Source organism: Phodopus roborovskii, unplaced genomic scaffold (genome assembly GCF_943737965.1).
Source record: "Phodopus roborovskii unplaced genomic scaffold, PHOROB, whole genome shotgun sequence".
Lineage (NCBI taxonomy): Eukaryota > Metazoa > Chordata > Mammalia > Rodentia > Cricetidae > Phodopus > Phodopus roborovskii.
This window is the reverse complement of record NW_026126693.1, coordinates 2,172,008-2,190,277: the sequence shown is the minus strand read 5'-3', so window position 1 is coordinate 2,190,277 and position 18,270 is coordinate 2,172,008. Positions and strand designations below refer to the sequence as shown.

At 37.5% G+C, this 18,270-nt stretch overlaps 1 protein-coding gene across 1 annotated transcript in view; it reads right to left on the bottom strand.

Moving 5' to 3' along the window:
- The window catches only part of Magi2 (membrane associated guanylate kinase, WW and PDZ domain containing 2), a 1,383,694-nt gene that overhangs the window by 446,496 nt on the left and 918,928 nt on the right, over positions 1 to 18,270 (bottom strand). Inside the window, exon 5 of the mRNA XM_051174837.1 lies at positions 3,760 to 3,970. Coding sequence (XP_051030794.1) covers positions 3,760 to 3,970 — 211 coding nt within the window. The remainder of the gene's footprint in view (positions 1 to 3,759; positions 3,971 to 18,270) is intronic.

The following is an 18,270-nucleotide window of genomic DNA, read 5'->3' as shown; positions in this document are numbered from 1 at the left end:
CTCATTCTGGAAGAAGCAAACAAATTAATTATGAAAAATACAAAATAACCTATAGTACAGAGTCTTTCTCAAATTCCTGGTGATAGCATCAGAGGTACTTAACAAAATGATGATATTATGTGGAAATGCTGATTTATTTTATTTTATGTTATTTTATTTGTCACATGTAGTTGAGAAAGAAAAGAACAGTGCAGCACAGAATGAGAGTAAGTAGGAAGCTTGGAAAGGAGGGACGAAAGAACTCATACACCTGGTCTCAGTTCAGGTACCTCCTGTGGTACCTGAGCTCAGGGAGTGGAGTGGACTCACACTAACCTTTTCAGAGGACAGAGAGATGGAACAGTGGGTAGAGCTGCTTCCACAATGCACAGGAACCTGGCAGAGCAGTACAGCCACATTGCTTCCTAGTTCATCACTTCAACCTGCACTCTACACATCTTCATTTTCCTGACACGCTAGATATGTCTACTTGAGATCACTTCTCTGGCTACAACAGAGAGGAATTGTTTACTCTGTTCTGTCTTAATGTCCCACCTAAACCTATCTCTGTTCCTGATATAGTTCTAATTGATCCCTCTAGCATCACAGAAAAAAAAAAAAGCCAAAGGGGGGGGGGAGAACATATCAATTCCATGCTTACCTTTCAAAAGAACTAATGATCTAGCAAAATGAAAAATAAGCAGCTATTTCCAAGGACTTTTTTAGTATATTACCCTCAATTTACCCAGAAATGAGAGTTTTTGTAAGAACAATTCCTAAATCAGGACAGTTCTACTCTACATGAGAGTAACTTCCCAAGTCTTCTACCCTCTCGCCTCTGTGGTGGCTTGAGTTAGAATGGCTCACATAGTCTCCTGTTTTATTTAAAGATTGATCCTCAGATGGTGAAACTGGAAGGAGGTATGTCACAAGGGATGGGCTTTGAAGGTTCAAAAGTCCAACCATTTCCAGTAACTATCTCCTTCTGCCTCTAGCTGTTGGACCTTAGTGTAACCTCAGCTACTAATCCAGGCCCACTCCCAGTTAGCTTCTCTGTCTCTTTCTGACTCACTGTTGTTAGTCTCAAGACATAAGGTTTCAGATACCGCTGTAGTACAATGCCTGCCTGCTGTCATGCTCCCTGCCATGATAGTCATGGACTAAAATGTAAGCAAGCCCACAGTAACTTCTTTCTATGTATATGTTGCCTTGGCTATGTTGTCTCTTCCCAGAACTAGAAAAATAAGACAATTTGTTAGGTCTTGTCTAGGCTTATCAATTACTGAACAATATCATAAAATTAAAATGTTGTTTACTGTTTAGGATAACTTGTCTTTCATTCCTGACCTGATAATAGGATTGACAGCAACAAGAAAATTTTATGAGTCTTTTAACACCAGTACTGGCAGACTGAGGAGAATAATAATACAATCATCTTGTTATACTCTCACTTCCAGATAGAACTCCAATATTTTAAACATAGGGAATGGCTTCTGACTTGCAAATTTCCTTTTCTTCACAGTCCCTAAACCTGACAGAATTATACTTTATAAGCACAAACCAAGGTTTTCATAATTGCATTATTGGAAACATTATATAGAAAGGATTCTTTAACCTACTTGTGCTAGTGTATTTTATTTCATTATTTCCACATATCTTGACCTATCCTGTGTTGCATAATTAATACATGTATTTCATCAGTCTCATTGCTCTGAGCATTTCTTGCCTTGAATGTCAGTGTCTGACTTGGTCTGTAATGATGTCATGCTATTAATCAATATTAAAATTATGTTTCTAGGATTTTTAGTTGGTTATATTTAACAAAATATACATAATTTCTTCCTTTCAACTGATAACAGATAGCTCAGTGTCATTGATTATATAAATAAAAGTCATGCAAGAGATTTTATTCTTCAAAAATATAAACTTAGATTTGCCAAAATATAAAGGTAATTGATTCATTTTAGTAAAACACTGAATTTCTCATTCATGTTGGAGTCAAGCAGAGCACCAAGTAATTACCTGAGTGTGGATTCCTTGGGCTGCATGTATCAATGTTTCCAGCTTCACGTGAGAATTAAATATTGGTATGTGGTAACATTTCAATTTCACAACTGAGCTCTGCCTATGGAGATCTAAGTTATAAATCACTGTAGGTTGGGAAAGGGAGCACAGTTTTAATATCTTTCTTGAGTAGTCAGAGCATATGTACTTTTTATCTACTCCCAACACTGAGAATTTCAATTTTCTATTATATTTTTCCTTTGAGGTTCATATAATTTGGAAGGATTGAGTTGCATGTTTGTAAAAGTTTTAGTTTTAACCTTTTGTTTGTCTTATTCATATCAATGGTTTAATTTTGTGTCAAGTCCTTCTACATTAGAGTTTATTTAAAAATTATTTAGCTGAATGCAATGACAGGGTATTTACAGTTTACAGCTAATTATCCATTACATAAAGCTGTAGAAGTCAGAGTGTTCTCAAGATATACAAATGATATCACATGAGAGGATGGAATCATTAATTGCCTCAATAAAATTATTGTACATTTCATACTTGTATAAAATTATAATGTTCTATGTTGCTAAATATGTACAATTATTCTAACTATAATTTTAAAAGCTGTTCTAATAGCTATAATGAATATGAAAGCTAGATGTATTGCTAAAAGACAGTATTAATTTTAAATATTTTAGAAAAAAATTTTGAAAGAACAACAGATTGGATTAATGATCAATATCCTACTCTTTTGGTAAGTAATAAAACTTGTAAGCAACACTCAAACCACCACTGAAAAGAAACAAATGAAGACAAGTAACAATGGAGTTTACTAGAAGGAAGTATGATTATTTCACAAACTATCTTGTTGACACCTGACTTCAGAGTCAACTGTTAAAACCATAGATTTTGTTACCAGCAAATATTTTGCTTGAAACAAGTACATTCTACCTAAGTCCTGAACATAATGGTGACCTGTAGTGAGATATCCACCCCACCCACACCGATTGGGGGTGTGTGGGGATGGATAGGTGTGGGTTTGACTGGTGGAGTCCAGGTCTGGGTCCTGACCCAGATGCTCTTTCTTACTTCTGGGCCAGGGACAAGAGCAGATTGGAACACATTCTTGGAACGGGAACGAGAGGCAGTCATCTGTTTCTTGTGTAAGTGAATTCTCCCTGAATAAACCTTAATCGGCCTGTATCATGTCCCAGAGTCTTGCTACCCGCTTTATTGATCATTTCTGGAAATAAAGAGCCAGAGTAATCTCATCTGAACCATGTGTCTGTGAAAGAGGCAGGCAAGTATTTTTAAGGACACCTTAAAGCAACATTTTTTTAACCTTTGCATTGCAGCCCCATTGATAAACCTCCATCTGCAAAAATATTTATATTATTATTCATAACAGTTGAAAATTTTACAGTTATGAAGTAGCACCAAAAATATGGGTTACCACAACATGAGGAACTGTATTAAAGGGTCACACCAGTAGTAAGGTTGAGAACCACTGACTTAGAGATTTTTAATCTGAGAATAATGACAATGGAGATTTGTCTCTTTAATATCCCATTGTTAAGAGTGTTAGAGTACAGTTGCTTAATTCATTCTTTGCTATGGATACCTGTCTAGGACCCTTATCTCTATGGAGGCAATATCTCATTTTGAATTGTTATCGGGAATAATAATAGTCAAATTTTTCTCTGACCATATTTACATTAGTAATACCATTAATATCTTGCTATGATCTTTGGAGCAGTGTTCACGGAAATGCCCAAAACTCACTCAATGAAGTAGACTTCGCCCTTCTCTGTATAGGCCATTTCCCAGTTATCAGGTAGTGGGTCCGAGTCCTCATTTTCCTCAGGCTTCGTTGGCTTTGTATCATCCACCTGTTCCTTTAGCTCTTCAGGCTGACTGTACACTGGTGCAGGGTAAGGCTGGGAGGGCATCTCCTCTGAGGCACCTGCACTTTTCTCTTCATGTTCACTGGACTCTGCAAGAAGAGCATGTGGTCAGTTGCTCCAGCCACAGAAACTAAAGGAGTATGGAATGTGCTGCATCAGGGATTAAGTACTACATAAACTAATAGGAAATGGTTTCCAACAGACAGTATATTTGCAGATATTTTAAAATAAAAGACCTTGTGGTAGGAGAATGTCTTTTATTATTCAAGTGGTTTCACTTGACTTTAATAGCCAAAGAGGCAACAGAAAATATTAACACCTGACTCCAGAGAAAAGGAAAGTGTTGCAGTCTGGTTGGTTTTGGGCATGGATGACCTCTAAATAACAGAACAGTTGAGGAACTACTTCCTTCCTCAGCTATAACAGGAAGGAAGCCAAACCTGACAATACCTTCATTTTAATTTGTTGTGACCCACATCAGACTTTTAACTTTCAGAGCTGAAAAAAAAATGCACTTACAATAGTGAAACACTGTGCTTCTAGTAATTCGTGACCGTAGACATGGAAAACTCATAGAACAAAAGCTAAAACAAATACACACCTTAAAAGAAATATGATGTACAACTTCAGGTGTAAAGGCTATAAAGTTTAGAATAATAAAAATGAACAGTGGCTAACAGATGGCTCTGAAGGTCAGGGCTCCTGCTGTTCCTCCACAGGACCCAGGTGCCATTTCTAGCACCCAAGTCAGGTGACTTACAACTGCCTGAAACTCCAGCTTGGGTGTGGGGAATCTTATTCCCTCTTCTGCCCACTATCATTGCCCACATACAGCACACATACATATAAATGATAAAAAGATATGGTTTTATAAAAGGAAGAAATGGGGGCCAGGGAGAAGACTCAGTGGATCAGAGTACTTACTACACATGATTTGGAAACTGATCCTAACTTTTGGATCCCCATCACAGAAAAAGCTAGGTGTAGGCACACTACCTGTCTCTCTACCCAAAATCCCAATACTGTAGTGGACAGAAACAGGAAATCAATAGGGCTTGCTGGCCAGTTACCCTAATCAAAAACCCAGCAAGCTCTAAGACCAATAAATTATGGTGTCTCAAGTAAACAGGATAGAGAGGGCTAGAGTGGGACCCTGTCATAGTCTTCTGGCCTCTGAGTATGTGCAAGGTTCAAACACATGTATACATACACACACACACACACACACACACACACACACACACACACACAGAGAGAGAGAGAGAGAGAGAGAGAGAGAGAGAGAGAGAGAGAGAGAGAGAAAACAATGGGTAAGAAATAAGCAACAAATGAACAATAGAGGAAAATTTACCTAATCAAGTCAGTGTTAGTTTACACTGAATCTAAAGTCAGATTGATGATTATGACACACAGATCCCCACATACATCCAGCAGAAAATTCTTTAGTACAATGTCAAAAAAAGTGTATTAGATTACACACTCAAGAAACATGAATGTATGTTAGGAAACACACAAACCAGAACAAGAGTACACCCTTTGTCTGTATAATGCTGTGAGGGAGAATGTTCTGTATATATGTTTGTCTTATTGGTTGATGAATAAAACACTGATTGGCCAGGCAGAATGACTGGTAGGACTGGGAGACAAGGAGAATTCTGGGAAGTGTAGGCAGAAGAGTTATCATGGTATCCCAGGAAGTGATGTAGCTGAGCAGAAACCTGCCACTAGGGGTCTGGAGGTCTGTACTACAGGCAGGAAGTGATGCAGCTGGGTAGGATCACAATATAAACAGGGACAAACAGGAAATCACTCTTCTTTTCTTTGCAGACACTCTCAGTCAGTCACTATGTAGGATGCCAGAGGAGTAACAGGTCCCCTGACCTTTCTCCGGTAAGAGAAGACAAATTGGGAATACTTACATTAATAGAAAATGTGTTAATAATTAAGACCGAGCTAGCCAATAAGAAATGATAGCCAATGCCCAACAGCTTCATAATTAATATAGTGTCTTTGTGTTCATTTGGGGCTGTGAGGCAGCAGGACCTGCCCGGCCAGAAAACTCCTATTACAACGCTGAGCTTAAAGACGCTGGATAACAATTTTAATAGATTGAGAGACTCAATAGACAGCAACTCAAGAACTTCACCATGCCAAGAGTGCCATCTATGTGGACAAATTCAGTCTTACTTAAACAAGCAATCTTCTGAATATAGATGGGCCATGTGTCTTATCTATGGACACTGTGAAGAAGTTCTCTATCTGTATCTTGGTAAATGATCAGAATATAGATGTCAAAATACAGGAAGAAAAGAAAAAAAATATAGAAAGCAAGAAAAACTAAATTTAGCATAATACAATTAAATGCATGTAGGGATTCATATTTTGGGAAAATTAGAATGTTTATCAAAGGTATGTTCTTAAAGGAGAAGATAGATAGAAAGTCTGCTGAAGCATGGATTTTCCCCCTGTGTTATAAAGTTGAGGTTTAGGGAATAAAAATGGAAGAGAAGATATTCTGAAGGTCTTCTTCAGGAGGTCATCAAAGATTAGGTGAATAAGATTTAGGGACTATTTTCCTGGGATGATGATTGAACAAACATTTTTCTCAAGAGGTAGACTTCATAAGTTACCTTTGAACTGTTTCCTAATGCTTATTTTGAGTTATTTATGCGTTTGCTTTTCCAGTATAGCTTATCTCCCATTAACAACAGAACACATGCATTTATTGGAACACACAATGCAAGTACTACTTAAAGTAAGAAGAAAAAAAAAAAAAACCTGCAGTAAAAGAACAAAGAAGATTCTACAAAAATACCTGCAAAGGGACAATTTGACCTTAAATAGGAAGAAGGGTACTCCTGAAGTTCACAGATAAAGAAATATAATAGTGGTGATATGAGGATGGCTATGCCAACTTGGGAATGGGAATCTGTAAAATTGTTTGGAAATAAGCACTATCTAATCAAGCAAAAAAAATGTACAAATGCACACGGTTTGATGCATTTATCCTACTTGGAGACTATCTCCTCTAGAAGTGAAGGCATTATTGAGAAATATTGCTGAACATTGATTGCAATATTGTTTACTATTACTAGTATAATGGCTTTTATTCAGAATATAGTCAGCATATTGTGTTTATTGTGAACATGGAAAAAGATACAATTTAAAAACAATAAAATTAGAGCAACAGAAATATTGATCAGAAAAGGTATTTATGATTATATTTTGAAGACTAATTTTTAAGGTATATAAATTATATATATATACACATATATACATATGTGTATATGCAGTATGTATGTATAGGCATATGATTACACATTGCTCCATAGAACCTAGAAATAGTTGGGAAAACTGTTATTCTGTCAGCTTTAGGGATAGGCTGGTGATGAGAAGAAATTTTCTTTACTTGATTTTGCATTCACTGGCTTTATGACTTTTAGGAATTCACAAATTAATAAAGATCATTTAGTAAATTAGTAATGTAGAATGGAGTCTTTGTCTTAATATAAATTTTGGTCAAATCTTTTCTTATCTGTATTGATCTAGGAACATAGCAGTACATTATTCAGAATTAGGAAGCTTGATATTCATTGGCTTGTATTGAAAGGGGGAAAGAGGAAAATAATGTAATCTTCAGTGACATAATCAATTAGTGATTCTTACAGATTCAGACTCTTTAACATGTGCACAAATAAGCAATGTGAAGGCACGTGCCATTGTCTAGATTCTGTTGGCAACAGCTTGTTACAACACACAAGCATCCAGAACTTTGTGCTGCACAGGAAATTTAGAGTGTACAGCAGGCTCTGAACTTCTGCCTGTACTCACTACTGGCTTACGATGTTCTGAGTACTCCACAGCTGCAGGCAATGAGGAAGAGAGAAAAAGGGAGGTCTAAATCTTGTTTTGTTAGAACTAAAACTTGCCCTCTGCAACAAATCTTCCTCAAGAATGTGTCAAAATTTTAGAAGCTTACTTTCTATGAAAGTATTTGTAGAAAGGTATTTGTAGAAAACAGGATATAAGTCCACAGACCAGAGGTAAGTTGTTTTTATACTCCAGAGAGAAGACATATTGTCTTTTGGCATGGGCATTAAAAGAAGTGGGTTAAGATAAGATTTTATGTAATTAAAAGACAAACAAGAAGGGAAAAGGGCAAAATCAGCTTGATATGTACCAAAGCTTCATAGAGACAGAGACTATCAAGGGTCAGAGAACCCTTTGGGTGATGATATTGTGGTACAGTTTGTGATAATTTAAGCCACAAAAGAGAGACTTCATGGGAAGTGGAAGCAAGAATCTTTCCCACAGGAATCTGAGCTACACCAACACTTACCAGTCACATGAGAGGAAGGTAGCTGGAGGAGCTCAGGACAGCAGCCTGGACACAGTGGGGACTCATCAGACCTTAACACAGCATGGAAAGAGGACATAAGCAAGGTAAACCAAGCTTCTGAGGATCCCAGTACAGAAAGGACCCAACATCATCAGGTACCAACAATGTAGCAATCCTTGATGATATAACCTCTCAGTAAATGTGGTACTCATTGGACAATGATGGGTAAAGAAGCCAGTCCATTAGGAATTGAAGAAGGATGAAAGCAAACAATATTGAATGAAAAATTTGTGCAAGGTTCACTTTGGAGCTGGTGAGACAGCCCAGGGAGCAGAAGAATTACATCAAGAGTCAAAATCCAAGTTTAATCTCATATTCCCACATGGTGAAAGGAAAAACAACCAATTACTGAATATTGTTCTTTGAATTCAGTGTATGCATCATAGTATGAAGCTATGCAAACACACACTCAAAAAATATGTCAGGTGTGGTGGTGCATACTATAATATAGTTGCTCAGGAGGCAGATTCAGGTCGATCTCTGAGTTTGAGGCCAGCCTGGTCAACAGAGTGAGTTCCAGGACCAGAATAACACAGAGAAATCCCATCTCAAATCTTATCCCTTCAAGAAACAACCAAACAAACAAGCAAAAAGTGTATACACTAAATAAATTTAAAGTATTTTTTAAAAGGGTTACTTGAGTTCAAGGCCAACCTGGTCTACAAAGCGAGTTCCAGGACAGCCAGGGATGTTACACAGAGAAACTCTGTCTTGAAGAAAACAAAACAAACAAAGGTTTGCTATGACCAAATAATCTTGGGTTTATAATTGCATAATACCATTTATCCCACAAAAGAAATGAGTGACATTTCTTGCAAATGAAACTGTGGTCTTTAAAGATGCTCTTAGTGTTATTCATTGTTGTGCCAGGGATGATGCAACAAAAAGTTCGCAGTTTTACTCACTTGTTTGTATACAGTTCTTTATCTTTAATCAGTCATTACATTAGTGAACATGAATTAAATTTTTATAGAGTGCAAATATTTAACAAGGTTGAATAGAGGCAAGAAAACGTTTCTTTGTTCAGGCTTTTGGGAGTTCAGTTAAGAGGGAAGCATTAAATAGCATCTGCCTCCTCCATCTGAGCAAAATAAGATAAAAAAATCGAAATGAGGTGAACAGAGAATCATGACACTCTCACATTTGTTATTCAAAAAGGCTAACATAAAAATAAATTTCACAGTGAAAGCTGGGTGCTTCTGGTGGACCCAGAGAGGCTAATTTATCTACTGGCAGCATTGACCAGGGGAAGCCTTCCTATCAGGGACAGAGCCTATTTCCAGAAGAACAAAATAGAATGTTTAGACTTGCAGGTGTTTTCCAACCCACTGTCAGCAAGCTGATTCATCCAGGATACCAATAGATGGGGCTCAACACATTTGCATATAACAACATCATTTTGCAATATCAAAAGGCTGGACTCCTCTGGTAGAGTAAAAAGGAGGAGCTGAGCTTAGCAAGCCAAATTGTTACTCTAAGTAGGATCACTAACTAGGTCAGCCATTACACTTCTACTGGGTAGAATGAGTCAAGGGACCAGTGTAGTTGAATGCAACTCCCTTGATATTGAAGAGACAGGGGGATGGAGAGAGGCACCTCATCACAAACTGTAATGACATACAATAACATGTGAGAGCTGTACAGAAGTTTTCAAGGAGACAGCATAAGAGTAAAAGCAAGAAGAGCCAACATGACTCTCAGAGGAGATCCAGTGAAAAGGTCAGTGAGAGAAAGAAGAACTGACAGTAATTATTTAATTAATTAGTTTTATAGACATTTATTGAAAGTCTAATACAGGCCAGGTGAGTAAGCTAAGTAATATAGAGTCAAAGGACTGTAGTCCTGACAGTATGAAATACTTTGATGGGGTTATCAAGTCCTACCACACACAAAACGACAACAACAACAACAAAAACCCAGCTGGGTTAAAGAGGGTACTTATTGCTTGATGGTTCTGGAAACCAGAAAACTTATATTGAGATATTTTCAGGAACAGCCCTAGCACTTGCAAAGAAGCTGTTTCTGGCTTTTCCTTGCTTCTGCTAATTCCTTAGCTTGTAGCATGTGACTTCAGCTTTCCCAGCAAACATGTGGGGTCAGGGACACATGATACTCCAGCATGACCTCATCTTAATTAGTAACCCTATGTTCAAATACAGCCACATTCTGAAATGCCAAAGGACCCAACATAACTCATAAAATAGTTGACTACATGAATTTGTACTCCAACTCCTTTACCTATCTTGGAACTGGCACTTTACAATTTCATATTACACTGGTAGTGATTCAGAAATGAACCAATAAAAGAGAAAAACTTTGACTACTAAAAGGAGGGGAAAACTAGATATTACATGCTAACCAAGGGTATTCTTCTAAGCATTCTGGCCCAATGAAGTTTGGACCATAAAACCCTCACTGCAAGCATGCCATTGCACATGTCATGTATATGTCAGGCGGGCCTTGGAGAATCCCTGGATTTTCTGAATTCTGACTAAAGAGAAGGCACATGGCCAATGCATGTTTTGTGTTTTAACAATATGGAAACATTCCATTCATCATTTAGATGGAGCCATGGAGAAATATCTGATATATTTCTTCATATGATTTTAGCTTTAGATATAAAATGAACATTTTTGTATATGTAAGATATAATTTTTCCTGGAAATGTTTGTTGTTGAGGTGAACAGACTTTGTCTAACATAGTGTCTTTCAGTAATTCATGCAATATTTTCATGTCACATTGACATCCTGCCAACTGGAGTTAGAATATTTTTCCATTAGCAATAGAAACAATAGTTTAACAAAGAAGAAGAGAAAAAGACCTCTCTTTAGAGACTAGCAATACAGTGAGAAAAATCCTCAGGAAACCAGTATCGTTAAATTCCCACAAATTCCTTTGACTCACTGAAACACAAAGTAGACATTTAAAATACAGAGTCATAAACAATGACCCATAAAATCATATTTTCCTGTAATGTACTGGAGTGATTAATAAATATAATTCCCCTCACCTTGCCTGCTCTATGTACCAGCTTAGATACAGGGAACATAACTTCCTTCTTTTCAAAAAATTACTCAGAAGAGTTAAAAGATCTCAATGGAGAACAGAGACAAAGCCATTTAATTGGGAGTGAAATGTATGGCATTTTGTGTTCAGTATAAAATTTATAGTTCTGGTTTATTGCAGAGTCCTGATATTATAAAAGTATATGTAGCAGACAATCCATATATGTAGATTCTTATTGTTCCACTAATATCTTGGTATAACCAAAAATAATTATGAATTCAAAGGTTTTTATTATTCTCCTTCAGTTTCATTAAAAATAACCAGGAACAAGGATTAAAAATTTATATATTCAATGTGGTATTTGTATTTTAATTTGACATGATGTATTAGTTTAGGTTCTCTAGAGAAATAGAAGTTATAGAATCTGTCTATCTATCTATCTATTTATCTATCTATCTATCATCTATCATCTAGGGAATTTATTAGAATGGTTACAGACTATGGCCCAGCTAATCCAAAAATGACTGTCTTCCCACAGGAAAATTCAAGAATCCAAATGTTCAGTTCATTAATCTCAATGCTCTGATGGTTTTCAGTATATACTGGAATTCTGAAGAAGTGGGCTATAATGGCAGGAAGGAATGGGCTTGCTAGCAAGCCAATGGAAACAGGTAAAGAGGGAGCAAGCTTCCTTCTTCAATGCCTTTTATGTAGGTTGTATGCACAAGGCACAGCCCGGATTAAAGTTATATCTTCCCACCTCTAAAGATCTGGACTAAAGGTTTATTTTCCCAGCCCAAAAATCTGGGTTTTCTAGATTCAGAAAGACAAACTTGTTAGCTATGTACTCAATTATAGGTGCATATTAGCCACAAAGTAAAAGATAACCATACTACAATCACAGACCCAAAGAAGCTAAGCAACAAGGAAGTTTCAAGGGGGAAACATGAATGTCACTGTGAAAGGGAAACATAGTAGACATCACAGGTGGGAGAGAGAAGGGTCTGGGTAGAGTAGTGGGAATAGGAGCAGTAGGGCTCAGGTGTGGGGAGGATGGAGGGAGAGGGTACTGGGAAAGACAACTAGAATCAAGGGCATCTCTGGGATGAACTAAAAAACAAATGCAGCAAAAACTCTAAGAAATCCATAAGGATTACTCTAGATAAGACTCCTAGCATTGGGAGATATGGAGCCTGAACAAGCCATCTCCTGTAACCAGGCAAGACTTGCAGAAGAGAGAGTGTGACCCCAACCTAGCAACATAATCTTTGACATACAATTTGCCCTACTTACAAGGTATGAGGGGGTAAAGGTGGTGCAGAAACTATGAGAATATCTAATCAATGACTGGTCCAGGCTGAGAACCATATCATGAGAGGGAGCTTTCCCCTGACTGGACAGAACAGAGACCTAGGACAAAACCAAACATGACAGGCAAAAAAAGGAAAACAAAAAGTCAAAGAAGTGATTCCTAATGATATTCTGCTATACTCATAGATCATTGCCTAAGCCCAATATTCATCATAGAAGCTTCTCCAAGCATCTGATCGAAACAGATGCAGAGAACCACAGCCAAATATTAGTTATATTGACCTTGGAAATCCTGTGGAAGAGATGCAGGATTAAAGGATTCAGATGGGCCAAGGACACCACAAGAAAGCCCACAGGATCAACTAACTTGTATTCATAGGGGCTCAAAGAGACTGAAACATCAAACCAGAGAGCTTGCATGAGATTGACCTAGGCCTTCTGCATATATGTTATAATTGTGTAGTTTGGCCTTATTGTGGGCTATCTCTGACTATGTTACCTGCCTTGTGATCCTTTTCTCCTACTGGTTTGGCTCAATCAGCCTTAATAGGAGAGAAGGTGCTTAGTTGTACTGAAAAATTGATATGCTAAGGTTGATTGATATAGATGGGGGAACTGTCCTTTTTTTTGAAAAAAAGAAGGAGGAATGCATGGGGGTGGGGATTAGGGAAAGGGACTGAAAAGAGAGAAGGGAGAAGAAAATGTGAATGGTCTGGGTAAAGTTAATTAATTAATACAATATATATATATATATATATATATATATATATAAATATCTGGATTGAACTGGGTCTTCCCACTTCAAAGGATTTAATTAGGGAAACATTTCTCACAGGTGTGCCATTTGAGGTTTAGTTAATTCTAGATGTAGTCAAGATGACGCACAACCATATCTTATGTCATGCTTAATTTCAAACATTAACAACAACCAGGTCACATAATTATGCCAAACATGATATAAGTATGTCATATACTTATATCATGAAAATGCATTATATGTTTAACCATGTCATAATTACACCTAACATAACCATCCCTTGCATAATCACAAATGTGTTATAAATTTAGAATAGGCTACGATATCCCTTGAGGGACAGTCTTCTAGTATCTCACTTTTAAGGATGAAAACCATTGATTTTCTCTTAATTGATGTTACATGATGAAGAAATTGAGGAAAGAAAACATAAATGTTTGTATAAACACATTCTTAACAAAACACAACAGAAACACTCATGTTTATTCTTATCCTTATAATGTTCTGTGGCTTTAGCTGCTATTTATAACTACCTTCTTCAAATAGCCATTCTATATTTCCTCCACCCTCAGCAAATACCTCAATAGGTCTTGGCTCTTCTCCTGGGGGAATGACCCATACATTAATTCCTGAAGTACCTAATCCAGTAGATAACAATGTGTTGTCCTTTCCACAGACGAAGTAATCCAGTATACTCAACCTGCCACAGGTGTGGCTGGTTGGTCACCTCAGGGAAAAGTGCCATGTCAGGTGCTCGGTGTTCATCTCTGCTGTTGGTAGATGTGACTCTCAGTAGCAGCTATAGTTAGGTTTAGGGACTCACTGGACCTACTGTGAGACAGACCAGCTAAAACTCCATTAATCATCTGACCTTCACATGTCTCTACTTTAGCTGGAGGTCTGTAATGCTTCTTAGTGTCTCCCTGAACCAATGTCAATTTAGAACTGTGAAAAATATAGTTACCCCTTTAAAAGGCCATAAGTCGAGTTGGGGAAGAAATGGAGAAAGGCTACTAAAAAACTCTCAGGTATTTTATCAAGGGTCTTCCTCAGGGGAGGCTGGCTATCCCTTTTTCAAGGGGTTTTGTGTCTGCAAACTTGCATAAACCTGGAAATTTGATCACCGGGTAAGATCCCCTTTTGCCATGATCCAATGCAGTCTTTTTACATTTGTTTGAGAAGTTTTCCACTCATACCATTCAAGCAAAACTATAATAGGCTGCTTATCCGTTTCAAGACTGGAAACACCACGATTCATGGTACAAGGCGAGTCATGTCACCACAAAGTTCACTTTGTGCTGACAGTTGCACGTCAAACCATCATGGACACTATTTTGTCTGTTACCCATTAAGATAACTGTGATTACCTTGCCTTTGGTTTTTCAGTATTCTCACCTGGCCTCTGCTATCTTGGAATCCTATTAAACACTTTGCATTTAATTCATGCAGCTGAGCAGCAGCATCTCCAACCCTCAGGTCTAGAACAAGGAAAAGAGTGACAACCAAGCTTCAAGTGTGCTTGTGCCCCTCTCACCATTTTGTGTCTCATGGGATTAGTGAAGGGCACGTCTTCTAGGCTTTCCTAATATGGAGGACTGGCTTTTACACAGCCAGTTTCAATTTCCTTAAAATTCCTCTAGATTGTAATTTCCTGAGCCTTAAAATTCCTTTAGCAACACTAAGCCAAAGGCTATCAGGCATCTTCAACTCCTTTTCAGCTGACCATTCAAACAAACTCTTGATACCTCTTGAAAGTTTGTGAGCCTTCATATCAAACTTAGAGTATTTATTCAGTGGGCCCATATCAATAAACTCAGGCTCATACAGTTTTATGTTCTTTCCAACATTATCCCACACCCTTAAATCCCAGACATGTTCCCCAGACTTATGCTTGAATGAATTAACATACTCATTAAGCTCTTTGGTAGTGTAGCACACCTCCATGTCTACTACACTCTATTCTGAGATGCCAAATGTGTTAATTTTATTGCAGGCATTACTTTTTTTCTGTTGAACACAGTATTTCTCCCCTCTTTTCTTCTTCACACAAATTAGCACTTTTGAGGATACAGACAATAGAACTAGAGGCACAGGTGCCCACATGTTATCTTAGCCAACGTTTGCTCCTATGGTCACCACTGAAGACTTCTTTGCTACTACTTTCCCTGAAACTAGCTTCTCCCATTGTGGGTTTTGGTCCTTGATGGAAATGGCCATGGTTGTGGGCATGGTGGGATTTAAAGACAGCTTTAGTTCATCATGTTGATCCAAGGATTTACTTTGTGCTATGGTGAGTGAACTGGAATCACAGGCTCCTGCATCCATCCTAAATGCTGAAGCACACAGTCAGAGCTAGAACCACAGTGCCCACATCCATCCTAGATGCTGAAACACACAGTCATAACTGGAACCACAGGCTCCTCCTGCACATGAGTGAATACATCGGGGTTGATAGTGGAACAAGCAGCAGCTATTATGATAATTGGCTTCCAATAAATGCAAATGGTTATTGAGTATTTATCTTATTTATAATATAACTTACTGTTTATAAGCATATGTAACTATCTTTTACCATAGTCATATGTAGAGAAATGTGGAGGAAATTATTCAGATACAAAATAGTAATGCTTAGTTCTCCTGCTGTCTGTATAATCAGTTGACCAAAAGAATTAAGATTGTAGGTTATTGTTCAATTTCCTCCCAAACTCCTAAAATCTGAAGGATTGTGGGTGCTATGATGCCTGTAGACTGTACATATTATGAATATTTACTTGTTTGCTGTAACAAAATTGCTCTTTTGATATGAAGAAACATGCATGAGGTACAGAACCTAAACTACAAGGAAGAAACCCAGGAAAAGTTTCGTCATAGTTGATCTCAGTGCTGCACAGATGCAGTCAATGAAGGTGGTTAATGTTTCTGATCCCTCAGGAACTTTCCTATACATATTGATGTTTAGTAGGATTTAATTTTTCAATGATTCAGAACAAAATTTTCCAAATATGTGATACTAGAGAACTGATCCTTAGCCACTGTGGGGTGCATGTCTGCAACATGCATGCTGGTATGTGTGTATCTGTGTGTGCATGTGAGGGTGTGTATATCTTAAGTAGATAGAAAAATAAATAGTTTTGAACTGACAGATATTTCCCTTTCTTATTTGATGTCACAACAAAAATACAATAGCATGCTAGAACTAGGGCAAGCTAATGTCATGGTTTAGTATGCTTTTGATATTTTTTAGATGCTATGTCAATTGAGGAAGCATAAACCCACAATTCTTCTGTAAAGAAATGATTTCTCATCATTTAAAAGCAAATTGTGTCTCATCTACTCAAGAGGCCAGTCAGGGAAATGTGAATTACTGAGAAAGCAGACTTAATGCTTAACAATTATATTGCATCTTTATCTAAAATCCACAATTGTACACAATACTAGTATAGTTTAGAAATCATGAAAATAGAACATTCAAGATTTGTGAGTGGAGAATGACAAGGAAAATATCGCCCAGAATATATAAAACTAAATGGAAAGAATCACTAGAGAATATTAGTAGAGGAAATTATGTTCCATTAACAGAGGAGGAGAGGTGCCTTAATTAATAAATTTATTCCTTCTACAGTATTTCATTTTAACACTTTAATGAAGACATAATAGGATAATGGGAATAATAGTTTTCATGGCTGTGAGATTGTGTATGCTTTGTGATTTTTATAATGTAATGAATTCTGAAGACATTTATCACCTAGGAACAAATCCCCTGAATCCTCAACAAACTTTGTGATGATGAAAATGAATACACACATCGGAAATGTCCAAGAGCCAAAGTAAGATGAAATAAAACAAAGATTTGTATTTGTAACACATCTTAGAGCTCTTGCCTTTAAAATGATGGGGAGAAAGTCAGAATAGTATTATTTGAAACATGACAGCAGCCTCTGAAGTTTCAAAAAGCTGGAAGACAAAGAGGAGTCTCTGTATTCATTCTCCACTTTGATAATTGGAGGGCTGCTATGTAAGGTCACAATGGAATTGAGGTAGTTTTTGATGAGATCAAGAGAAAGAAAAGTAAGTAAAAGGCCAAGTGCCTCCTCTAGCCTTGGGGCTGGTGCTTAGGCAGGCCTCATCCAGAGACCTTCCCCCTTTTGGGAGAAAGCAGTCAGTGTGTAGAGCCACCAATGATGGCAAAGTAGGTGGAAGTCATACCAAATGTCAGTAGGGCCCAAGAAATACAGGCAGATAGGTAAAGACCTATGTGAAGGGAGAGGATGCCGGTGGTTTGTGAGCAGTTTAGACTCTAAGCAAACCTGGTGTTTTACTGGCTCTTTTTCCACATTCTCCAATCATGTAACAAATGTTTGTCATGTATAGATTTCATCAGCCTTCCAAGAAAGCTAAAAACCCTGTACAGAAGCTGAGTGCAACTCCCGAAAATGCTGAATCCCTGTAAGGGAAGAGGTCTCACAAAGTTGCTGCTTTCACATTGATTGAAAAGTGAGTGTGCTTGGATTTAAAAGGATGCGCCTGAAGGCTGTCACAATTTCACATGCTTACAATGTGTGTGCAGTCACTATTGTGCTTCAGAACCATATCTTAAGTGGCTTGCTTGCTGATTTGCTGTCACATCTGGAAACCCCAGCACTTTTTTTCAGGCTGGTTTGAATTTCCATGTAACACTTTTGGATGGACTGTTCTTTTCACATGGAATGTTAGACTTTGGAGAATTAGTTTGAAATAGTCCTAGAATTTTACCCCTCTCCTCTGCCCTTTCCTCTCCCACAGACAACAGGGAGAGAAAACCCTTGGGACTAAACCATAAAATTAAGTCACATCAGGAAACAAAAACAAAAGAAAAAACACAGAGAAAGATCTGAGTGCATACACAAACTACAGCCTCTGTGAACTCACATAAAAATAA